This window comes from Panthera onca, chromosome D4 (assembly GCF_046562875.1).
Source record: "Panthera onca isolate mPanOnc1 chromosome D4, mPanOnc1 haplotype 2, whole genome shotgun sequence".
Taxonomy (NCBI): domain Eukaryota; kingdom Metazoa; phylum Chordata; class Mammalia; order Carnivora; family Felidae; genus Panthera; species Panthera onca.
The window spans coordinates 4,753,715-4,773,974 of record NC_138351.1 but is presented as its reverse complement, the minus strand read 5'-3'; the positions used below and the strand labels follow the sequence as shown (position 1 = coordinate 4,773,974).

At 56.0% G+C, this 20,260-nt stretch overlaps 1 protein-coding gene across 2 annotated transcripts in view; it reads right to left on the bottom strand.

The window, feature by feature from the left end:
* The window catches only part of SYK (spleen associated tyrosine kinase), an 84,162-nt gene that overhangs the window by 41,329 nt on the left and 22,573 nt on the right, over window positions 1-20,260 (bottom strand). For both annotated transcript variants that reach the window (XM_060610228.3, XM_060610229.3), the window contains exons 2-3: window positions 8,811-9,273; window positions 6,600-6,760 (exon numbers count right to left, since the gene is read on the bottom strand). In XM_060610228.3, coding sequence (XP_060466211.1) covers window positions 6,600-6,760; window positions 8,811-9,227 — 578 coding nt within the window. In that variant the 5' untranslated portion in view covers window positions 9,228-9,273. The remainder of the gene's footprint in view (window positions 1-6,599; window positions 6,761-8,810; window positions 9,274-20,260) is intronic.

Below are 20,260 nucleotides of genomic sequence, written 5' to 3'. Positions count from 1 at the left end.
TCTCTCTCAAAAATAAATAAACATTAAAAAAATGTAAAAAAACAATAAAAGCATCACTGATTCCTATTTTCAAAGTGAGGCCTCCACCTCGCTGGGAGACTGCACAGCACTGGTCAAGGTATCATCTAATATTCAAGGGCAACAGGCCCGCCATCTGGTATCCCCAAGCTTGGGTCCGTACTAGACAAAGGCCACTCAGCTCTGAGCTGCACACCCGATTCTGGCTGGACGCAAGTCTCTTCTTCAGACGGCCACTGTCACTGAACCTCCTCGTCCCCAGTTGTGCACAGAATGCGGTGAGCCTTCGCTGGACCCTCAGTGCACGTTGCTGACTGCTTTCTCTGCAGGGACTCCCACAGAGCCGTGAATGTGAGAGGCACAAGGGGGCATGCGTGTGTGCCTAAGGGAGGGACAAGCAGGACGGGAAGGGTGTGATGGGAGGATATCGGGGGGAGGGAAGGGAAGGGAGAAAATAACGGAAGCATCACACTCTACCTGGAAATAGCTGGTAACATGAAGATGATTCTGAGTAAACTGTGTGTTTCTCCTTGGAGGGGACAGGGGAGGACTGTCAGGGGCCACCTGAATTTCAGATGCGAGGCACTTAGGGGGATCAGTGGTTCTGAGGGGGCTGGAAAGGGCAAGCCGCACCTCTACTCTGCACCTGCTCAGAGGCCCCCCTTTGGATCAGGAGGGGCTCCTTGTCTCTCTGACTGGCTGTCACTCCAGTCTCTGCTCTGGGCCAGGCCACGCCCAGGCCACAGTGTTGAGACTCTGCACTTTTTTCCCTTTCTGCCCTAACTCCCTTCTCCTCACTGTTCAGGGCACTTTTCAATGTCCCTTTCCCCAGGAGGACGGGGCTCGCTGAGACCCTGCTGTGAGCGCTGCACCCGTGACGATGGGGGCGAGCCATCCCTGCACTAATGGCGTTCAGAACAGTGCAACTGAGGGGCAATGGACAGGTGCACAGAAATAAAATAAAGAACATACTGGGTGTCAGCAGCGCCATTCGGTTACACGGGGCGACCATGACCGATGGAGCCCCACACCCTTTGTGGCATGTCCGTCTTTCTCAGTGTGACATCTTCGGGTGTCGTGGCGAGGGCGGGGCCGGAATCAGTCTTGTTGGTCAGTCTCCATGGCCCCTCTCACAGTGCCTGGCACGTACCTGGCGGAAGGCAGGAACATTCTCTTGCAAGGATGACGATTTCCGTAGCTTCTTTCCGAACAGCATGCTTCTAAATGCGGTGTGATTTCCTGGCTTGCTGAGTCCCCTGACAAATCTGAAATATTACTTGTTCTTTGTAACATTAATTCAACTATTTAGGGAGCCGCCATCTGTGCATTTTATTTATTTAAAGATTTTTTTCAGTGTTTATTTTTGAGACAGAGAGAGAGAGAGACAGAGTGGGAGCAGGGGAGGGGCAGAGAGAGAGGGAGACCCAGAATCCGAAGCAGGTTCCAGGCTCCGAGCTGGCAGCACAGAGCCCCACAGGGGGTCAAACCCATGAACTGTGAGATCATGACCTGAGCTGAAGCCGGATGCCCAACTGACTGAGCCACCCAGGCGCCCCTCATCTGTGTATTTTAAAGGTCTCCTTGAAGTTGCTCTCGGCTCTGTAAGAACTAAAAGGACTTTAAGCCACAAATGATCAAATATTTACCCGCCTACCAAACACAAGGAAAGCGAGAATTCTACTTTTCTCCTTTTGCAGGAAATGGAACTTTTGGAGTGTTTTCTTTCTAAGATACTTTACGTGATGAAATGAAGGGCGTCGCACATTACATTTGGGCCCCTGTGATGTGTACTTGGGGGACGCGTGCGGGTGCCCGGGCTCCATGCTGCCTGGACCACGAGCTGAGGCCCATCCAGCCCAAGCAGGGCCCAGCAATGTGACCGCACAGCCTCAGGGTTTTGTACGATGTATAAACGATACTTAACCATGACCAGAGAAGAGCACTCTTCCTCCATTCCAACGTCCTTTCCCAAAGTCGACAATGATCCCGAAAATGTGCGTGCCTTACTAATAATGAGTTGTAAACCCAGAGGAAGGACTGCGTTTTTTCTTTTTTCCACACGTGGGAAATAATATTACTAAACCATTGTCCACGGAGGAGGAGATCAAGCATTGCACAGTTGAAAAAATGTAGAAAATGAAAGGCACTATTGAGATGTGTCAGGCAGTTGAGTAAAAAGTTACGTTACGGTTTTCTAAGTTTTGTATGTTTACTGTATTTCCCGCTTTAAAAAATGTAATTTATTGCAATTTTTTTCTTATTCTAAAAATATATTTTGTATTTTTTTTAAACAAGGATCTCCAGGGGCGCCTGGGTGGCTCAGTTGGTTAAGCGTCTGACTTCGGCTCAGGTCATGATCCCGTGGTTCGTGAGTTTGAGTCCTGCGTCGGGCTCCTGCTTCGGATTCTGTGTCTCCCTCTGTCTCTGCCCCTCCCCGACTCATGCTCTATCTCTCTCTGTCTCTCACCAATAAATAAACATTAAAAAAAAAAAAAAACTCAAAAAAAATAAAAAGAAAAGAAGATCTTCGAACCGTATATGCTTTGGACCCCACCAATCCTGGGTCCTTCCTTTGGGGGAAGGGGGACACAAATTTTGCAAAAGAAGTTTTGTTTACCTTTTCGAACAAATTCATTTTTCAGGGAGACCTGGGCTGTGACTAATTTCTCAAAACGGCAAACCTTGTCATCATGTGAGGTTTCAGAGAGCCGAGGGGCTGCACCTTCACGAAGCCCTTGGTCCCTGGTGTCCCCAGAAGGCAGAGCCCTGACCCCCAACCCGCAGGACCGTGGCTGGGTGCTCACATGGCCTTGCCCTTATGTGTGCATGCACAGAGAACTCCAGTCTCTTTTCCTTAAAGGGCACCAATCCCATCATGGTCCACCCTCGAGACCCACGTGGTCCCGGGTAGGCTGTGTGGACAGGACACGGGACAGGGGAAAGGCTGACATTTCCCGTGGACGCGCCCTGGAGCCACGCCTTGCACGGAGAGTGCGGGGTTAGGACTCAGCTGCTGGTGGTGGGGTCCTTGGACTCTCAGCCCAGAGCCATCAGGACCCTGGAGCCTCGCTCTCAACTCCCACTCGCCTGACCACCTGGGGTAGGCTCCCTCGTGCCTCAGTCCCCCTTTGAAAACCAAGGACTCACACTCATGGCAGTGAGGTCCCTTCTGGCTCAAGTATTCTGCCCCCACAAATGGACTTCCCACTGTCATTCGTGAGGAGAGAAAACTGGATCTGAGTTGGCCAGTGTCCCCCAGATACGGCCTCTCTTGGTGGTTAGCAGTTCCCGGGATTTAACTTCTGCATCTTAAACCGTCATGGCAAAGATTCACAACCTCACGTAGGCCTTTTCGAAACACTTCTGCCTCTTCCTCCGTGTTTTCTAGGGGTGACACAGGGCATGTGTTTTCCCAGGAGAGGGGTCTGGCCACGTCGAACCGTCATGTAAATCGGAGGTTCTAGAATGAACTCTCTCACTTCCCCATTTGACTCTCCATGTTATTACTTAAGCGGAAACTGCAAGCACTCGGGATTTCCCACAGGTGCCCCTTGGCCCCTGCTGCCTGTGGCCGTTCAAGACTCAAAATCAGCTTGTACGCGCAGTCCCCAAGTCGCGATGGTTCCACTTGTGAGTTTTCAGCTTTACGATGGACACAGAGTGACACTAATCCGGTAGAAACCATACTTCAGAGTTTGAAGGTGCATCTCTTCTCGGGCTGGGGATGTGAGGCAGGGTTCTCTCTGTGATGCTGGGGAGGGCGCCACGGCCCCCAGGCATCCATGCCGTCAAGATGGCGAACGACGCGTTCAACGCTGACAGCGTCGATAGGTTCTGTGTGTCCCTTTCGGCCCAGTGCTCCAGAGACCACACCAGACTGTCAACACTTGACTATCAGATCGGCTTCGGTCGATGACTTAGCCCAGCGGTATGTTCACGTTATGTGTTCTGAGTGCGCCCACGGCGGGCGAGGCCCAGCTATGGTGTCTGTTCAGTAGCGTAGGTATATTAAATGCATTTTCGACTTACTATATTTTCCACCTACGAAGCGTTTATCGGGACACAACCCCATCATAAGTAGAGGAGATCTGTATTTACTATTCTCCTACCAAGTGCTAGGCATTACACACAGCACACTGACACGCGCCAACTTACCTTAAATCAAGTTCATGATGCCCATTATTAAGAGCCACAAAAATTACGTTCTGTTTCTGGATCTGAGAGCCTCTTAGACTCTTGTCAATTCTGCCAGGTGCTGCCGGGAGGTCCCAGGGAGGGCAGGCTGGCCTTGGGGTCAAAGACGGGGTCATGAAGGAAACAAGTGCCCTGAGCGAGGCCGTGCGAAGGGGTGGGGGTGTGGGAAGCACCCGGCAGGCCGCTGACTGGAGCCAGACCGTGTCCTAGAAGGGCTGGGAACAGACCCATGTAGGACAGCAGCAATGCAGAGCCAGACGGCCAGCCCCGCGTGGGGCAAGTCCGGCAGCAAGACGAGGCCGGACAAGGAACCGTAAACATCGGGGGAACAGAAGGGTGACGGACGCGGCAGTGTTCATCCTGAAATCCCGCCTTCCGCCTCACGGAAACACGTGCCATGGTCCCCAGCGGACACAGAGGAACCGTGCTCACGAGAAGGGCACGTGTGCACAGAAGAGACACAGAGCTCCGGCCCTGACCAGGGTGCACAGAGCACAGCACAGAGCCACGGGACAGGGCCACGCACCAGCACCCACGTCCCTGTGTCCAACAAGCATCCACACGGTTCCTGCGTTCAGGCACCAGAACGCAAAAGCCCTGACGTCTGGAGAATAACGAACACCGCACTTGGGTTCAAGCACACACGAACCACACAGTGTGGCCTCTGAGTGTCCGTACTCCTGCATCTCTGCATGGTCTCTTTTCTACACCCAGCCAGACGGGTCCCACCGAACCTGAGCTGAACCCGCCCTGACACCCTCCTGAAGGTGGACAGCGCCCCCCTTCTAGCGCCCGCCAGTCCTCCCAGGCCCGGCCCTGCGGCACACGTCCACCCGCCCAGGGCACCCACACACGTGCTCTGTCCCTTTCCTTCTGCACAGCCACCTGTTCCACGGCTCCTGTTCTACGGTTCGGTGCCTGTTTCTCCCACTGAGATGTGTGGCTCGGGAGGCAGACGGTGGCGTGCTCACTCCTCTGTCTCTAACGTGCCGAGTGGCGTCGGCATTCAGTGCCTCCACAGCTACGGATTCTAGTGAATGCTGGTTCGCAGGCAGTAAGTCAACTGAAATGACTGGAAAGCAGCAGGAAAGACATTCTATAGGAAAACCTGGACGAGGCAGGAGAAGACCCCTGGGGAAGGGACTGGCAGCTGGCTGGGCCCTCGGCTGTCCCAGGGCGGGGCCCCTCGTCTGAGCGGGGAGCAGGCCGCCGTCTCTGACCACAGCTGTTTTCCAGCGAGCCTGGGATCAGGTGCTGGACCCGCGAGGAGAGAAGCCTCGCTCACTCTTTGGATTACACCACTCGGGGCTGACTTCACGCAGGCCCGTGACATTTGTGCTGGAAATGATTCCGAAGAAGACGGTAAAAGTCCAAACCTCAGGGGGAAATGAGCTGACAGGGGCCACCCGAGGAACAAATATCTCCCACACACGATTTCTGCTGGAGGCTGCTATGGAGGCTGCTAAATCAGCATTCCAGCACCTGCTGCGTGCCGACCTGGGCTACCCCGCTCTTGTTTTCAGAATCACTTTTCAAAGAAGAGTTTTGCGTTTAAGATCGTTTTTCAAATAAGAGCTGTTATAGTAAAATCTGAATAAAAAATTCTTAATAGATGTATACTCAGCAAAAACACTCCTAGTTCTAGGAACAGTTAAAAGTCACCTGGGTGTGAGTGAGTACACGTGCCTGACCACGGGGCCAAGTGCCATCTGTAAGGGTCCAAGGTGAGACCGAATGACTGTCCTCTGAGGCACCCGCTTAGCACCTGAGCAGTGACAAACAGGTGGGCACGTCCCCGGCCACAGCTCCTCTGGGAATAAGGCTGACACCTGCCCAAGACAGCGCGGTGCTGTCCTTGACCCCTGACCCCGCCCCAAGGTGGCCTGAGTCTCCAGGATCCCGAGTATTGAGGCCCATCGATCCCTAAGGTTAACAAGGAAACCGTTCAAACAAGGCAGAATTCTCTTCGATTATCTGCCTCAGTGGCGCCATGTAGTTCCAAGGAAAGAGAGAAGTCAAGTCTGAGACCTTGGGGCACTGAGTGAACAAACACAGTGTTTTTATTTCAGATGGATGCCCACGATCGTCACGCGCCCTATCCTGGCACGTAAAGCAAGCTCTGTGGCTGATACCATTTCTCTAACTCACGTACCCCTGTGCCCGAGAAGAGTGTTTACTTTGGGCTTGGACTGGGTGACAAACGCTGGGTTACGAGCGGCATCTCTGTCTGGGAACGTCTTCACAGCGGGCCGTGTGGGTGGTGCCCTGTGATGGTGTGTGAGCCCTCCCCGGAGCCACGTGGGCTCCAGGAAGGGGGAAGCCAAGTTACCCCAACAGTCCAAGCGGGCCCGTCGGTAGGAGGTGACAGGGAAGAAGACCGTACTTACAAAAATTTTCCATTTGTCTTGGATCCGATCAGGACAATCTGCTCCGATTCGACCCGTGAGATTTTGCCGTGGAACCAGGGCATTTTCTCGTGGGCTGTGGTGGCGATCAGCTTCTCCAGCTGTGGTTTCTGGCTGATAATGGCCTGCTCCAGAGCCTGGCCCTGCCGCGAGGAAAAGGGGGCAGAGAGGTACTGAGTAAAAACGTGTAAAAGTCGCAGAGATCATTTCCGATCCGTCTTAAGTCCTGACGTGGTCATTCGTTCATTCGCCACATAAAACCAGTAAGATCCTTGTATAGGATTTAAATACCTTCAAGTATGTAAGTGACAATGCAGATTTTAGAGCCTGGCCTTTTAAAGCCGGATGGGGCTTCAGAAACCGTCCGGCATCATCCGTGAGGTGCAGAGGACAGGCCTCCTGCCCTTCATGGATCACAGCCCAGCACTGACCCTGTGGTTCTGCGTCACAGCCCGGCCCTGCCCGACACCTCAGAAGCCCTGGGATGTGAACCACAAGGGAGACGTGGTTTTCCTGTCTCCTCTGAGCTCTCACTCTCTGTCTGTACCTGCAGGACATGTGGCCACAGGGCGTGGAGGAAAGGACCATGACAACGTGGAAAATAAAAACGGGAGGGGGCCGACGGCTGGGTGGGTTCCCTTCCCCACCGTGCTCAGTGGGCAGGGGAGAGGTTTCTCCGCAGCCATAAATGAAGACCCCAGCATAGATTATTGGAAGTTAGAAAGAAGACCAGGAAAAGTAAAAATAAAAATATAATGAACCCAGGGGCACCTGGGTGGCTCAGTCGGTTAAGCGTCTGCCTTGGGCTCAGGTCGGGATCTAGCAGTCCGTGAGTTCGAGCCCCGAGTGGGGCTCTGTGCTGATAGCTCGGAGCCTAGAGCCTACTTCCGATTCTGTGTCTCCCTCTCTCTCTCTCTTTGCCCTTCCCCTGCTCACTCTCTCTCTCTCTCTCAAAAATAAATAAACATTAAAAAAATAAAAAAATATATAATGAACCCAAACTAGGGGGTGGAAGGGAGGCGGGAAGATAGGCGGGAGCTGAGATGCAAAGTGGGTCAGACTGCACAGATGGTCTGAGAAGCAGCAGCTCTGTGTGACAGGGTGCATCCCACAGCAGCGTCCCAAACACCACCAGTCGAGGTCTGGGTGCAGGAAGAAGGCGGCCCGAAAGGGTACCGGCTGCGTGAGTCCCCTCACACGTGATATTCTGGAAAAGGCTACACTGTGGGACAGATGGCTGGTGAGGGGCTGCTGGGGGCCGGCCGGGGGAGGGGCAGGAGACCCTGATTGGGGTGGGACCCACACGGTGCGGGGTGTTGGTCAAAACCCTAGAAACGTACGTCTGACAAGGTTCGTGTTACTGTGCCTGAATGACCAGTCCACAGATCTGCTGCATCTGACTTTGCAAAAAAAAACCAAGTAAATCAGATGGCCTGGGGCACGTCCACTCCACGCTCATGACAACGACCGCACACAGAGTACTGCTCCCTGTGTGCAAGGTGACTTTGGCGCAGGTTGTATTCAAGGGCAGAAAGCAGTCACTGCACACGACCCTCAGAAAGGCTGTGCCGCACATGTCCGTGTGCAGGGGACGGCACCCCCAATGCAGGACGCGCACATCCAGGGAACGAGAGAGAAAGGGCCGAACGCACGGGGCCGAGCAGGAGACCGTCAACCAGCCCGGTGGCTCCTGACATCGGGTGCTGTTGACAGTGAGGCTGGGACTCGGCGGTCCCAGCCCCTGGGGCCTTTCCGGATGACAATTTGCCGATATGTGTGAATTGAACACATGCACCCTTCCCTGCGGCCACACCAACGAGCTCAGGGTCACCCGCCTAGAGGCTGAGAAAGATGGGCAGGGGCACGTCACTGGCAGATTACGTGCCCGTCCCCAGGGCACCGGGGACGTAAATTGCGGGGCGTGGGAGCCGGCGTCAGGGGCCAAGCCCGGGCTGCTGGAGCTCCGGCTCTGCTCGTCCGGAACGTTCTGCGACGGAGCCCCCGGAGCCGTAAAATCGGGAGCCCATCCGTGTGCGCAGAGCGACCCCGTCAGGTCCGCGCACACGGCTGACGCCGCGGCGACCGTCTGGAGGGGCCCCGAGGGAGCCGGTGACCGGCGACCGGCATCGCCGGCAGGCGGGGTGCCCCCCGAGGAGGGGCGCTGTCCCCCAGCGGCCGGGCGCGGGCGCTCACCTGCAGGTTCCAGGTCTGCCTCACGTACTCCCGGATGAGGCTCTCCTTCAGGTCCTCGAACGGGCCGGTCTTGGGCTGCACGCCGGGCGGCCGGTGGAAGGGCTTCTTGAGGAGGCAGACGAGGCCGTCGCACTCCTGGGAGTGGTAGTGGCACAGCTCGGCGGGGCTGCCGTGAGCCCTGCCGCCCGCGATGGCGTACGTGCCGTTGAGCTCGCGCTCGATGGTGTAGTGGTGCGCCTTCCTCCCGTGCGCCACGGACAGCGCGAAGCCGCCCAGGTAATTGCGGCTCTGGCGCAGCAGGTACAGCCCGTCGCTCATGCCCCCCTGCACCAGGTAGTCCTCCGCCTCCTCCCGGGTGATGTTGCCAAAGAAGAAGGGCAGGTGGTTGGCGCTGTCGGCCGCCACGCCTCCCGCCATGCCGGCGCCTCCCCGCCACGGGCCGCGGGCGCACGCGGGGGTCCTCCTGGCAAGAGAAGACAGGACATCGGTCAGGACGCGAGCGGCAAGGACGGTCGCGGAACCACGGACCCTCTGGAGCCCGGGCCAGGCCCTCCCGATGGGGCCAAGAGCTCTTCCCTCCAGGGGCCTGGGGCTCCTCCTTCCAAAGGCGCCCTCTCGGCACCGAGCCCCAAAACACAGCACGGGACAAAGGTGACCCCATTAACTTCCTCTTCCGGTCGGGACAGAGAAGTCTAAGGACACGTTGCAACGGGAAGTCTCGTTGCAAGACGGCTCAGGCGCTGGCCCAACGACCCGCAGGTGCCCGGCCCGGCACCCTCTCCAGACGGGGACAGTCATGACGGTCACGCGGTGCAACACAGACCTGGGTGCTGGGTCTACTGCGTCTCGTCTGGTAGACGGACACCAGACGGCTGAAGGAGCAGCCACATTCACACACGTAGCACCAAGGCCGCAGGCACCTCGGCTCACGGGCCTTCGGCCTGGGCAGGGGGAGGGCCAGCCGCTGCCCTGGGGCATGAAGACAGACAACCTGTCAGGGCCCCTGGCTTCGGACGCCACGCTGTCCCCTCCCTGTCCTTCTCCAGACCACATCCAGGCACTAAAGAATCCAGGATACTAAAGAAACAGTGCGGGTTCCACATTCGACGAGGACATCTGTCACCAAGACGGCACTGAGCAGACACACGCACTTCAGGAATGGAGTGGATGCTGGAGAAGAGAAGGGTCTACGCGTTGCCAATCCCCAGATACCCAAAGCAGTGTGTATTTTAACCGAAAGGGCCTGTCACTCATGGAGAATTATCTAGGCGACCCCGTCCATACATCCGGGGAGGAAAGCGCGTGCCCCTGCACGTTGCACTCAGGTGTAGACAGTCTCACACACACACACACACACACACACACACACACACACACACACGATGATGGGAGACAGCTTCTCCACCATGGGTTTTCCTACACGTCGCGATAAAACATCAGAATAACTACCTGGGGTGCCTGGGGGGCTCAGTCGGTTGGGCAGAGCCCCTGACTCTTGGTTTCGGCTCGGGCTATGACCTCACGGCTTGTGGGTTCAAGCCCCTCGTCGAGCTCTGTGCTAACAGCGCAGAGCCTGCTTGGGATCCTCTCTCTCACTCTTGCTGCCCCTCCCCACAAAATAAATAAACTTAAAAAAAAAAAAAAAAAAGAATACATGCCTGACGGAGGGAACGATTTTCTCCAGGCGATGTTGCCCAATCTCCTGAGTGAGCCCCGCAAAAGACATCAGTTTTATTATAATTTAAGGATTAAATAGTCTTCTGGCTTCCTCATCAGCACTGGACTGTTAATGATCAGTTTTTCTTCGTCCACAGTTTGCTTTGTTACATATAGCCTACAGTTGCACATGGGCTAAGGATGCCATGAACAAAAAACACCTCTGGGAAGATGTCTTTTGGAAGCAATTTATTTCTTTTCCTACTTTTTTTTTAAAGTTTATTTATTTTTGAGAGAGAGAGAGCACAAGTTGAGGAGGGACAGAGAGAGAGGGAGACACAGAATCCGAAGCAGGCTCCAGGCTCCGAGCTGTCCGCACAGAGCCCGACGGGGGGCTCGAACTCACAAACCGTGAGATCATGACCTGAGCCGGAGTCGGACGCTCAACCGACTGAGCCCCCAGGCGCCCCTCAAGCACCATACTTTAAATGTGAACAAACACTTTGTAATTTACCTAAATCCCAACAACATAACAACCATTTTCAAAATTTGTCATTTGTTGCTTTGGACATGGGTGCTGGCTCTCTCGCATGTAGGGCCCTTGGAAGGAATCAGAACAAGACAGGACGGGGCAAGGCACCTGCTGGCCCGTCCCCCAGGGGAGGGTCCTACACATTCATCTCCCAGCAGGTGGCTCCTTTCAGCTTTCAGGGGCAGAGGGGGTGGCCTGGAGGCCTGGCTGTGCTCAGCGTTAGCAGTCCCCATCCCCCGCCCCCTGGGCTGAGCAGCCTTTTTCGGGGGGTGTGATTTGCCATAGGGGACCCTGCCTGGGGACCTCAGGGTCGACGCATTTGGCCAATGGTGGTGGTGCGGGGTTCCGACAGCAGAGATGGCTCGTGCAAGGACAGCTTAGGGCACATTCTCGGACTATTTAATTTGCGGAACGAACAGTGTCTGTGATGCCCTGTTCCTGCGTCCCCACCACCCACCCAGGGCCTTCTCCTGATCTCCAACCTCCTGTGCACAACACAGGCTGCCTGGCTCCAGCCATCGTCCCCATGAGCTCACGGCCACACGGCTGTTCTCGGCCCTGCTTTTCGGACACCAGCTCTGGCTCACTTGGCAAACCCCAAAGGCTGTGCGTCTTCACTCGGCCCTCGTCCGGGCTGCTCCTGCCACCGAACCAGGTACCCGCGGTGACTTCCCGCCGTGCACCTTCCTCCGCGTGCCCATCGACGCAGCCCCCCCTCCCCACCACCCAGCACCTGCTTCCAGGCTAAATCTGCCTTTTCTTCCGACCCCAGGGAAAGTCTGTAGCTCAAACTGTGTTTAACGCCCATCAGGATAGTTTTCTCAACAGTGCCTAGAAACACTACCTAATGGGGCGCCTGGGTGGCTCAGTCAGTTAAGGGTCCGACTTCAGCTCAGGTCACGATCTCGCGGTCCGTGAGTTCGAGCCCCGCGTCGGGCTCTGGGCTGATGGCTCAGAGCCTGGAGCCTGCTTCCGATTCTGTGTCTCCCTCTCTGTCTGCCCCTCCCCCGTTCATGCTCTGTCTCTCTCTGTCTCAAAAATAAATAAACATTAAAAAAAAAAAAAAGAAAGAAACGCTACCTAATGCTTGCTAGTTCAATGTTCCCAGTTCTTTCTCTACACATGCAAAACCACTTTATTCAAAAGCTCAAAACTGAGAAACAAAGAGGGCCTTTGGGAGGCCCACACCGGACCCCCTAAGCCCCCCGACCTCGGCCTGAGCACCTGCGCAGGTACCTTTCAGGGAGGTGAGGCTTCAGGGTGTTGTGTGGCCAGCTTCTCAAAACACAACAGCATCACTTGCTCCTCTGGGGCCAATTTATGACACGGGTTCAACGTGCATTTCATAATAGAAAAATGTTTCATGACACGAAATCCTATTTTGTGATGCCTGGGGCAGCACCTCCCCCTTTGCTGATTAATTCCTGCCCCCTATGGTTCATCTGCACAGGGGACAATCCCTCCCCCACCATGGCTCATCTGCACAGGTGACAATCCCTCCCCCCCACAATGGCTCATCTGCACAGGTGACAATCCCTCCACTGCCCCATGGCTCATCTGCACAGGTGACAATCCCTCCCCCCCCCCCATGGCTCATCTGCACAGGTGACAATCCTTTCCCCCCCCCCCCCACCCCGACCCATGGCTCATCTGCATAGATGACAATCCCTCTCCCTCCCACCCATGGCTCATCTGCACAGGGGACAATCCCTCTCCCTCCCACCCATGGCTCATCTGCACAGGGGACAATCCCTCTCCCTCCCACCCATGGCTCATCTGCACAGGGGACAATCCCTCCTCCCCCATGGCTCATCTGCACAGGGGACAATCCCTCCCCCCACCCATGGCTCATCTGCATAGATGACAATCCCTCTCCCTCCCACCCATGGCTCATCTGCACAGGCAAGGCTCAGTCAACACACCATGACTTCCCGCTGAGGGTGATCCCTGTTTCGTCCCCACACCAGTGTGCTGGCTTTGGGACCGAGGTGGAGACCGGTGTTCACGGCCCCATCTGGGTGTCTGGAACTGTTCCGGGCACATGGCAGGTGGCCAGAAATACTGGTTGATTAATATGAGCAGATTTCAAGATAGTGAGTGCAGAGCGATCTCGTTTTGTCTTCGAAAGCTCATGGGCACACACACGGGTAACATGTACGCGCCAGGAGCGGCTGGGAGGTCGGTGGGTGGCTGTGCCCCTCTCTTCTCTGTCCAAACCCCCGCACCGTCCTCTGCTCTCCCACCGACGTCCTCGGCCTGGCCTGTACTCCCACGCCCTTGCTAACGTCGCCACGTGGCCAAACCCAAGGTCACGCCCCCGCCCTCTCTGGCTTGAGCTTCAGGCAGCACTGGACCGGGCCCAGTGCCTCGACTTCAGGGGGTCAGTCTCTATATTCTTCGCTGACCCCTGATGCCGTGGCTCCTTATCTGCTTATTAATCTGCAACCCAGGGCCGGGGCTGGGTCTCCAACCGCATCTCTCCCTGCACGGCCTCCTCCCCACCCCCCACCGCTGGCATGGCCACCTGTGTCCCCCGAGCTCCTGACCTGAACTGCTCACCTGACGTGTCCTCCCGAGTGTCTGACAGGCGACCAACCTTCACGTGCCCCCAAGGGGATTTGGGGTGCATCCCATCCTCCTGGGGAAATGACACTGATCCTAAGCAGCTGCTGAGGATGACACCCTAGAGTGTCCAGACCCCTCCCTGTCATGGTGCACTGACCTACATTGATCCAGAAGATGGCGTGCTCACTCTCGGGTGCGTCCGTCCCGTAAGGAAGCAGTGAGCTCCATGCACGAGGCGGGGCCAGGTCTCCAGGGAGCTCCCATCAGCTTTCCTTTCCATACATCTCAAAGCCACAGCTTCTCACCATCTCCCCAGACCACCCTGGTGGCAGCCACCGCCTCCCACGCACATCGATGGGTCTCCCCCGACCTGCCCTGCTCCTGGTCTGCTCTGATGTCGGCAAGCCATCTCCCTGTCCCCCGTCACATCCCAAACTCTTCCCTGGTTTGGCCCGAGCCTCTCCTCATCTTGCCCCCTTGCACCCGTGCTCGCCACGCCGGGCCACACCGCCCTGTCCTGAAGTGCCGGGGCCTTTCCTGTCCCCGGCTGCTGCACGTCCCCCTGGCTGGTCTTCTCGGCCCACGTCACCTCCTCCGAGAGGTCTGTGCTGATGACACACCCCATTCATCTTTATCCCATGAAGGGTTTGTTTCTTTCATCACATGCACCACCAACCAGCTCTTCCTGCCTTCACACGGGAGCTCCAAGATCTGGAAGTGTTGACCTGCACCCCTAACACCCTGTGCCTTCCCGGGGGCTCCCAAAATGCCTGCAAACGGGAACGTGCTCGTCTCTCCTGTTTGGAGTTTCCGCGGGGAACGCACGCTGTGCACAACGCAGACTCCCCACGTGCAGCTGCCGCTTTGCTCTCTGGACGGGTCTGCTAGAACAGGGTCTCTCAGCGGACCCCCTCCCTCTCCTCCTGCAGCCCGGAACCCCCGTCTGCCCTCAGGACACCCAGAATACTTCCGGTCCTGCTCTCCCAGATGCCCGTCCAGTGCTCACTCAGGGCTCCGCTCCCGGTTCACCGTCCTCGCGCCCTTGACGTTACTTCCAGGGCATCCGCCCTCCTGGTCACTTTGCCCACGCGATTCCACTTCCCCCAAGACCCTCTTCAAAGTGTGGCCAGCTCGGAGGCTGCCAGCACGGGGATCGACACACGCGGGGGAACCACACAAAGGGACCAGGGACCTAGCTTGTCGGCACTTCGGCACATGACTCAGCACCGCGGCGCTAAGCTTGGGCCGTTCCCGGCACAATCACCAACCAGAAGCACAAAGAAACGCAAAAACATGGCCCTGCACAGACCACAAGAAGGACCCTCGTGTGGAGCGTGAGGCCAGACAAGGAGGCAAGGCGTCGCCTTATCAAGCCTCAGCTGGGAACGGGGTGTCTGGACCTCCCATCTTTCACCGCCCTGCACGCGCCCACAAATGACCACACAGACACGGAGAACGTAGGCTGGGGGCTGCAACTAGGTTCCAGCGAGGAGGCGAATTACCAACGTGGAATCTGTGAAAAATGAGGACTGGCTACGGGATCTCTCCCTCCTCACCTCCACTGCAAAGGCCCATCCTTGTGGCCAGAGATGCACAGTGTGGCCTTGGGATAAGACTATGTTCTCAGGGGCGCCTGGGTGGCTCAGGTGGTTGAGTGTCCAACTTTGGCTCAGGTCATGATCTCACGGCTTGTGAGTTCGAGCCCTGCATCGGGCTCTGTGCTGGCAGTGCAGAGCCTGCTTTGGATCGTCTGTCCTTCTCTCTCCATCCCTCCCCTGTTCATTCTCTCTCCCTCCCTCTCTCTCTATCTCTCAAACAAAAGTCTATGTTCTTAAACTTGTTATTCTTGTTCCCTAAACCCATGTTCATTTCAGTGCTTTGAACCTTGGCGTAGGAACAGAAGAGGTGGCCTGTGTCTCTGTACCTCTGTTTTTCTTAAGCCCCATCTGTCCTGGGTGTCAGAAGCCCAGACAAGTGCTTCAGGACGTCTGCTTTTCTTAAGACCCACTGAGCCGTGGCTCCTACAGGTGCTGAACCCTCGACCACAGGGTGCGTCTCCTTCCACTTCCTGCAGAGAACATCTCCAACAGCACTTAGCGTGCTGAGGGGGTGGGTTTCGCGTCACCGGGCCCCAGAGCCTCCCCATATCATATGGACGGAGGCGACAGCGGCAGCGATTAACGGCGCTCTGGGGAGACATTTGCGGACAATTTCTGCTATAGCCCCGCCACAGAGGGGAACAAAATCAGAAAGATGCAGAAAAGTAACAAATGGCCCTGGCGTATCACACTCAGAGGCACACGGCCGCCTCGATGCAAAGCAGCCGTGATAGAGATTTGCCTGGGAATTTCCTCTGTGGCTTCAAGCTGAGAGAATTAAGTGTGGGGCTTGAGTAAAGGGAACAACCTCACAGTTCGGTGAATTTGCGTAAGAGGAAAGAGTCCAGCCTTCAGGGACAACAGGGCTTCCTGGGGACTGGGCAGGGGCTGGCCGATTAGTCACAAGAGACGGCCAGGCTGGGGTGGGCACAGCGGGGCCGCCCCCGACGTCCCCACAGACGACCACCCTTGGCGGGTCTGCAGGGAGCCGTGGGCGGTGCCTTCTGCATGCAGGATCTGGCCACGTGGAAGGCGACTCGTGGACACAGACGCCGTGGCTCCTGGCCCGAGTCAGCCCTGTGTCCACTAGCCCGCCCTCGGCGAGACTGCCCCGCAGCGCTGTCCCCAGCCTCCCCGGGGCCTGCCGTCCGGCCACACCGCTGCTCGTCCGAGACTGGACCACACAGAGCGATCTCTGCCAAGCATTCCCTGATCTGGGTTTGCAGGAAAGCACATTTCTTAGAATAGAGGCACGTGTTTCAGAAATAAAACGTAAGTCTAAGGCTGGCTGGACAGAGTGACTTTTTGCTAATGTCCACAGGCGAGGAGAAGTGTCAACAGTGGAAAATATCATCCAGACCTTCAAACCAGAGTTCTCTGGCCACGCGTCCAGAGCTGGAAGCCACTAATGGCCCATCAGGGAGAGGCCGACGTGGCTCAGCCAGCACCCGGCTTCTCGGGCCCCACAAGAGAACCTCGCTCTGGGCCGTCTGATGCTTCTCCGCTGACGTGGCCGCACAAATCGCAGCTATTAGCCCCTCATGTCAACATACAGGTTAACTCTCGACATTCGTGGTTGCAACTAAGCGACCAGCCCACCTCAAGCGATTTAACGTCAAAACAGAAATCACTGAAGGTGTATGTATTTATCTTGAGAGGGAGAAAGAGAAAGGGAGCCGCAGAGGACTGTCAGAATCCTGTGCCGAGCCTGCCGATGCCCGGGCCCAGAAAACCCGCTCCACCTTCCCCGGGGAGCAAGGGCTACCCCTGCGGCCTGTCCGCGGGGGCTCCGGGCACACGCAGACGTGCGCCTCACGGGCGGGGCTCCTGCATGAGGACGCTTCCTTGTTCACAGGTGAGCTGGCGCTTAGCCAAGAATCCGTCAACACAGGATGACATCCAAGGTGTCACCGGGTCAAGTCCCACCCTGCTCTCCTGAGGAGGGAGAGGGTGGGGTTGCAGCCAGCAGGTCCCGGAACGTCCCGGCCCAGCTACCGTGGCCCGAAGGCACCCTGGATGTGGCTGGCAGCTGTCCCCGGCCTTTCCGCAGGGCAGACCACACAGGGAAGCAGGACCGGCCGGAAAACAGCCATGGTTTTCCGTGGTCCCGCCCCAGGTGACGCGCAGGGAGACCCTGGTCACCCCACAGACGCGTGGCTTCTCCTGTCCTGTCCGCAGGGGCCTGGCGGAGGCTTTCCGCTTCTGGACACTCTTTCTTACGTTCCTGTCCCCACACCTCATTCACACAGACTGCAGGGACCCTGCAGCTGCCGGAGAACCCGGACCACGTGATTTCAACCCACCGGGACGCGCTTACGTGGGATAAGACATCTACGGCAAGTGCTTCTGAGTACACACCCAAAATCACTATGACTGTTTTCTTTTCTTTTTTTAATGTTTACTTATTTTTGAAAGAGAGAAAGATACAGAGAACGAGCAGAGGAGGGGCAGAGAGAGGGAGGGAGACTCAGAATCCGAAGCAGGCTCCAGGCTGTGAGCCATCAGCACAGAGCCCGATGCGGGGCTTGAACTCACGAGTCATGAGATCATGACCTGAGCTGAAGTTGGATGCTTCACCAGCTGAGCCATCCAGGCACCCCCCAACCCTAACCTATTTTAAGTATCAAATTCCCCTACAAGGCTGGACCATGAAGGAGAGAAATGCTAGAGGAATCTTAGCAGGATGGCAATTCCCGGCAGGGGGCTGGCAAGGCTGAGCAGATACAGTCTCCAGGTCAGCAGGGCCGGTGTGCAGGGTCAGGGTGCGGGCGCCAGCTCTCCTTGGGCCCTGTCGCAGGTCTCCTGGCAGACGGCCATCGCGCACGGGCGGGAGACATAACTTTCCACCTGTCTCGGGTTGCGACACGCATCTGCTGCGCACTCACGCCTCTGTGTCGTGAGCACGACTTTGGATTTCACACTCAAGGCTGTGCTGTCTCCCGGAACACCCAACATGGAGAGACACCCTGTCCCGACACCTGGAGCTGGAAGGAGTCAGTAGACGGTTTACTTAGGTGCGGCCAGGAAACTCACAGGGATGTGTCTGCAAAATTAACCGAAGCCGACTGCGCCCCAGACCTACAGGAGGGACAGCTCTGCGCAAAAAGCATCAGCATGCCACAGAGGATCGACCCGATTGAGCCGCAAAGAGCCTGGGTGTGCACCATTCGTGCCGTGAGAGGGACAGTGACCCAGATGGCAGGATAGCAAGGGGAGGCTCATAAGCACTCGCTCTCGGGGCGTCGGCTGACCTGCCCGCATCACGAAAGGTAGTGGTGCCCAAGTTCACAGACCTGGCATCGGGCTCCGGAGGTCAATGCCCTCCCAAAGGACACACAGGTAGTCACGGTAGAGCCAGGCTGGAGGCCAGCCCTTCCTGAGCTGCAGCCCTTGGAGGCCCTCTGAAAGACAGAGACCAAACTGAGGGTTGACGGAGGGAGGTGGGTGGGTGATGGGCTGGATGGGGGATGGGGACTAAGGAGGGCACTTGTGATGAGCACTGATGTTGTATACAAGTGATGAATCCCTGAAATCTACTCCTGAGACCAATATTGCACTCCCTGTTAACGAACTACGATATAAATTAAAAAAAAAAAAAAAAAAAGAAAAATTGAAAAACACCAAAAAGAGATACAAATGGAAAAGTCAAGGCCCCACTGGGACTTGCCGAATCACAGCTGTGGGGGCTGGGGCCCAGCGAGTCTGTGATTCCACAAGCTCAGGTCTCAGAACTCCAGCCCAGCAACACCATCCACGTAGCTGCAAAAGACAAAAATCGAAGTCCGGGCAGTACCCTCTCTTCTCTGTGTTGCCGGAAGCAACACATCAGTCAGTCTACCCATTTCACCGGCCACACTTCCAAACACGCCCACCCTTCCAACAAAACCTGAGCGCTCCACTTCTCTGCTGTTGGTCCACCGCCATCCACCCTCTCATCTCAGGACCGACCAGCTGGCCCCCCTATCGCTCCCACTGGGCTCTCTCAGTGCAGAACCCTCAGATGCTCCCAGACCATCCAATCCCCCTCAAGGTAAACCGCATGCCTTTCTTTCGCAGCGCTGACCACAGTCCTGACTTCATATCCGAGCAGGAGTACTGGATGAATGCCTGCCTCCCTGAGCGCAGAGATGATATCTATACGTCTCTTTTACTTGTTTTTTAAATTAAAAAAAAATTGTTTTAAGTTCGTTTCTTTGAGAGAGACAGACAGCACGAGTGGGGAGGGGCAGACAGAGGCAGAGAGAGAGAGAGAATCCCAAAGCAGGCTCCGTGCTGCCCGCGCAGAGCCCGATTCAGGGCCCAAACCCACGAAACCCGGCGATCATGACCCGAGCCAAAACCAAGAGCTGGATGCTTAATTTGCCTTAGCCACCCAGGCGCCCCTTCTTTTACTTTTGAAATAAACTTTAAATTTTAGGATGTATTGAGATTTACAGAAAAATCGCAAAGATAGTACAGAGTGTCCATATACCCCACCTTTCTCCTGTTAACATCTCATATGCCTCCGGTACACCTCTCACTAGTGAACCAACAGAGACACATTATTGTTAACTAAAGCTCATACTTCATTCCTTTCTTTGGATTGCCTTCATTTTTACCTAATGCCTTCTTTTTTATGTGCCAGGACCCCACCCAAGACACCACTCTGTATTTAGTTCTGATGCCTGCTCAGCCACCTGTGGACAGTGACATGTTCTCAGACCTTCCTTGTTTTAAATGACCTTGACAGTTTCAAGGGATACTGCTCAGGTAGTTTGTAGAACGTTCCTCACCTGAGTGGTCTGATGTTTGTCCCATGGTTAGATCGCAGTTGGGTGTTTTGGGGGAGAGACACCCCACAGGGGAAAGTGCCATCTGACCCATCAGATGGAGGGTACATGCTCTCAACATCACCTGTCACCGTTAATGTTAATCTTCACCATCTGGAAGAGTGGTGCCTGTTGGGTTTCTCCACTGTAAAATTGTTCCCCCACCCCCTCCCTTCCATCCCACTCCTTTTGGAAGGAAGAAACTCTGTGCAGCCCACACTTCGGGCGAGGGGAGGTATGTTCCACCTCCTTGAGGGCAGAGTATCTTCATAAGTTGTTTGGACTTCTTCT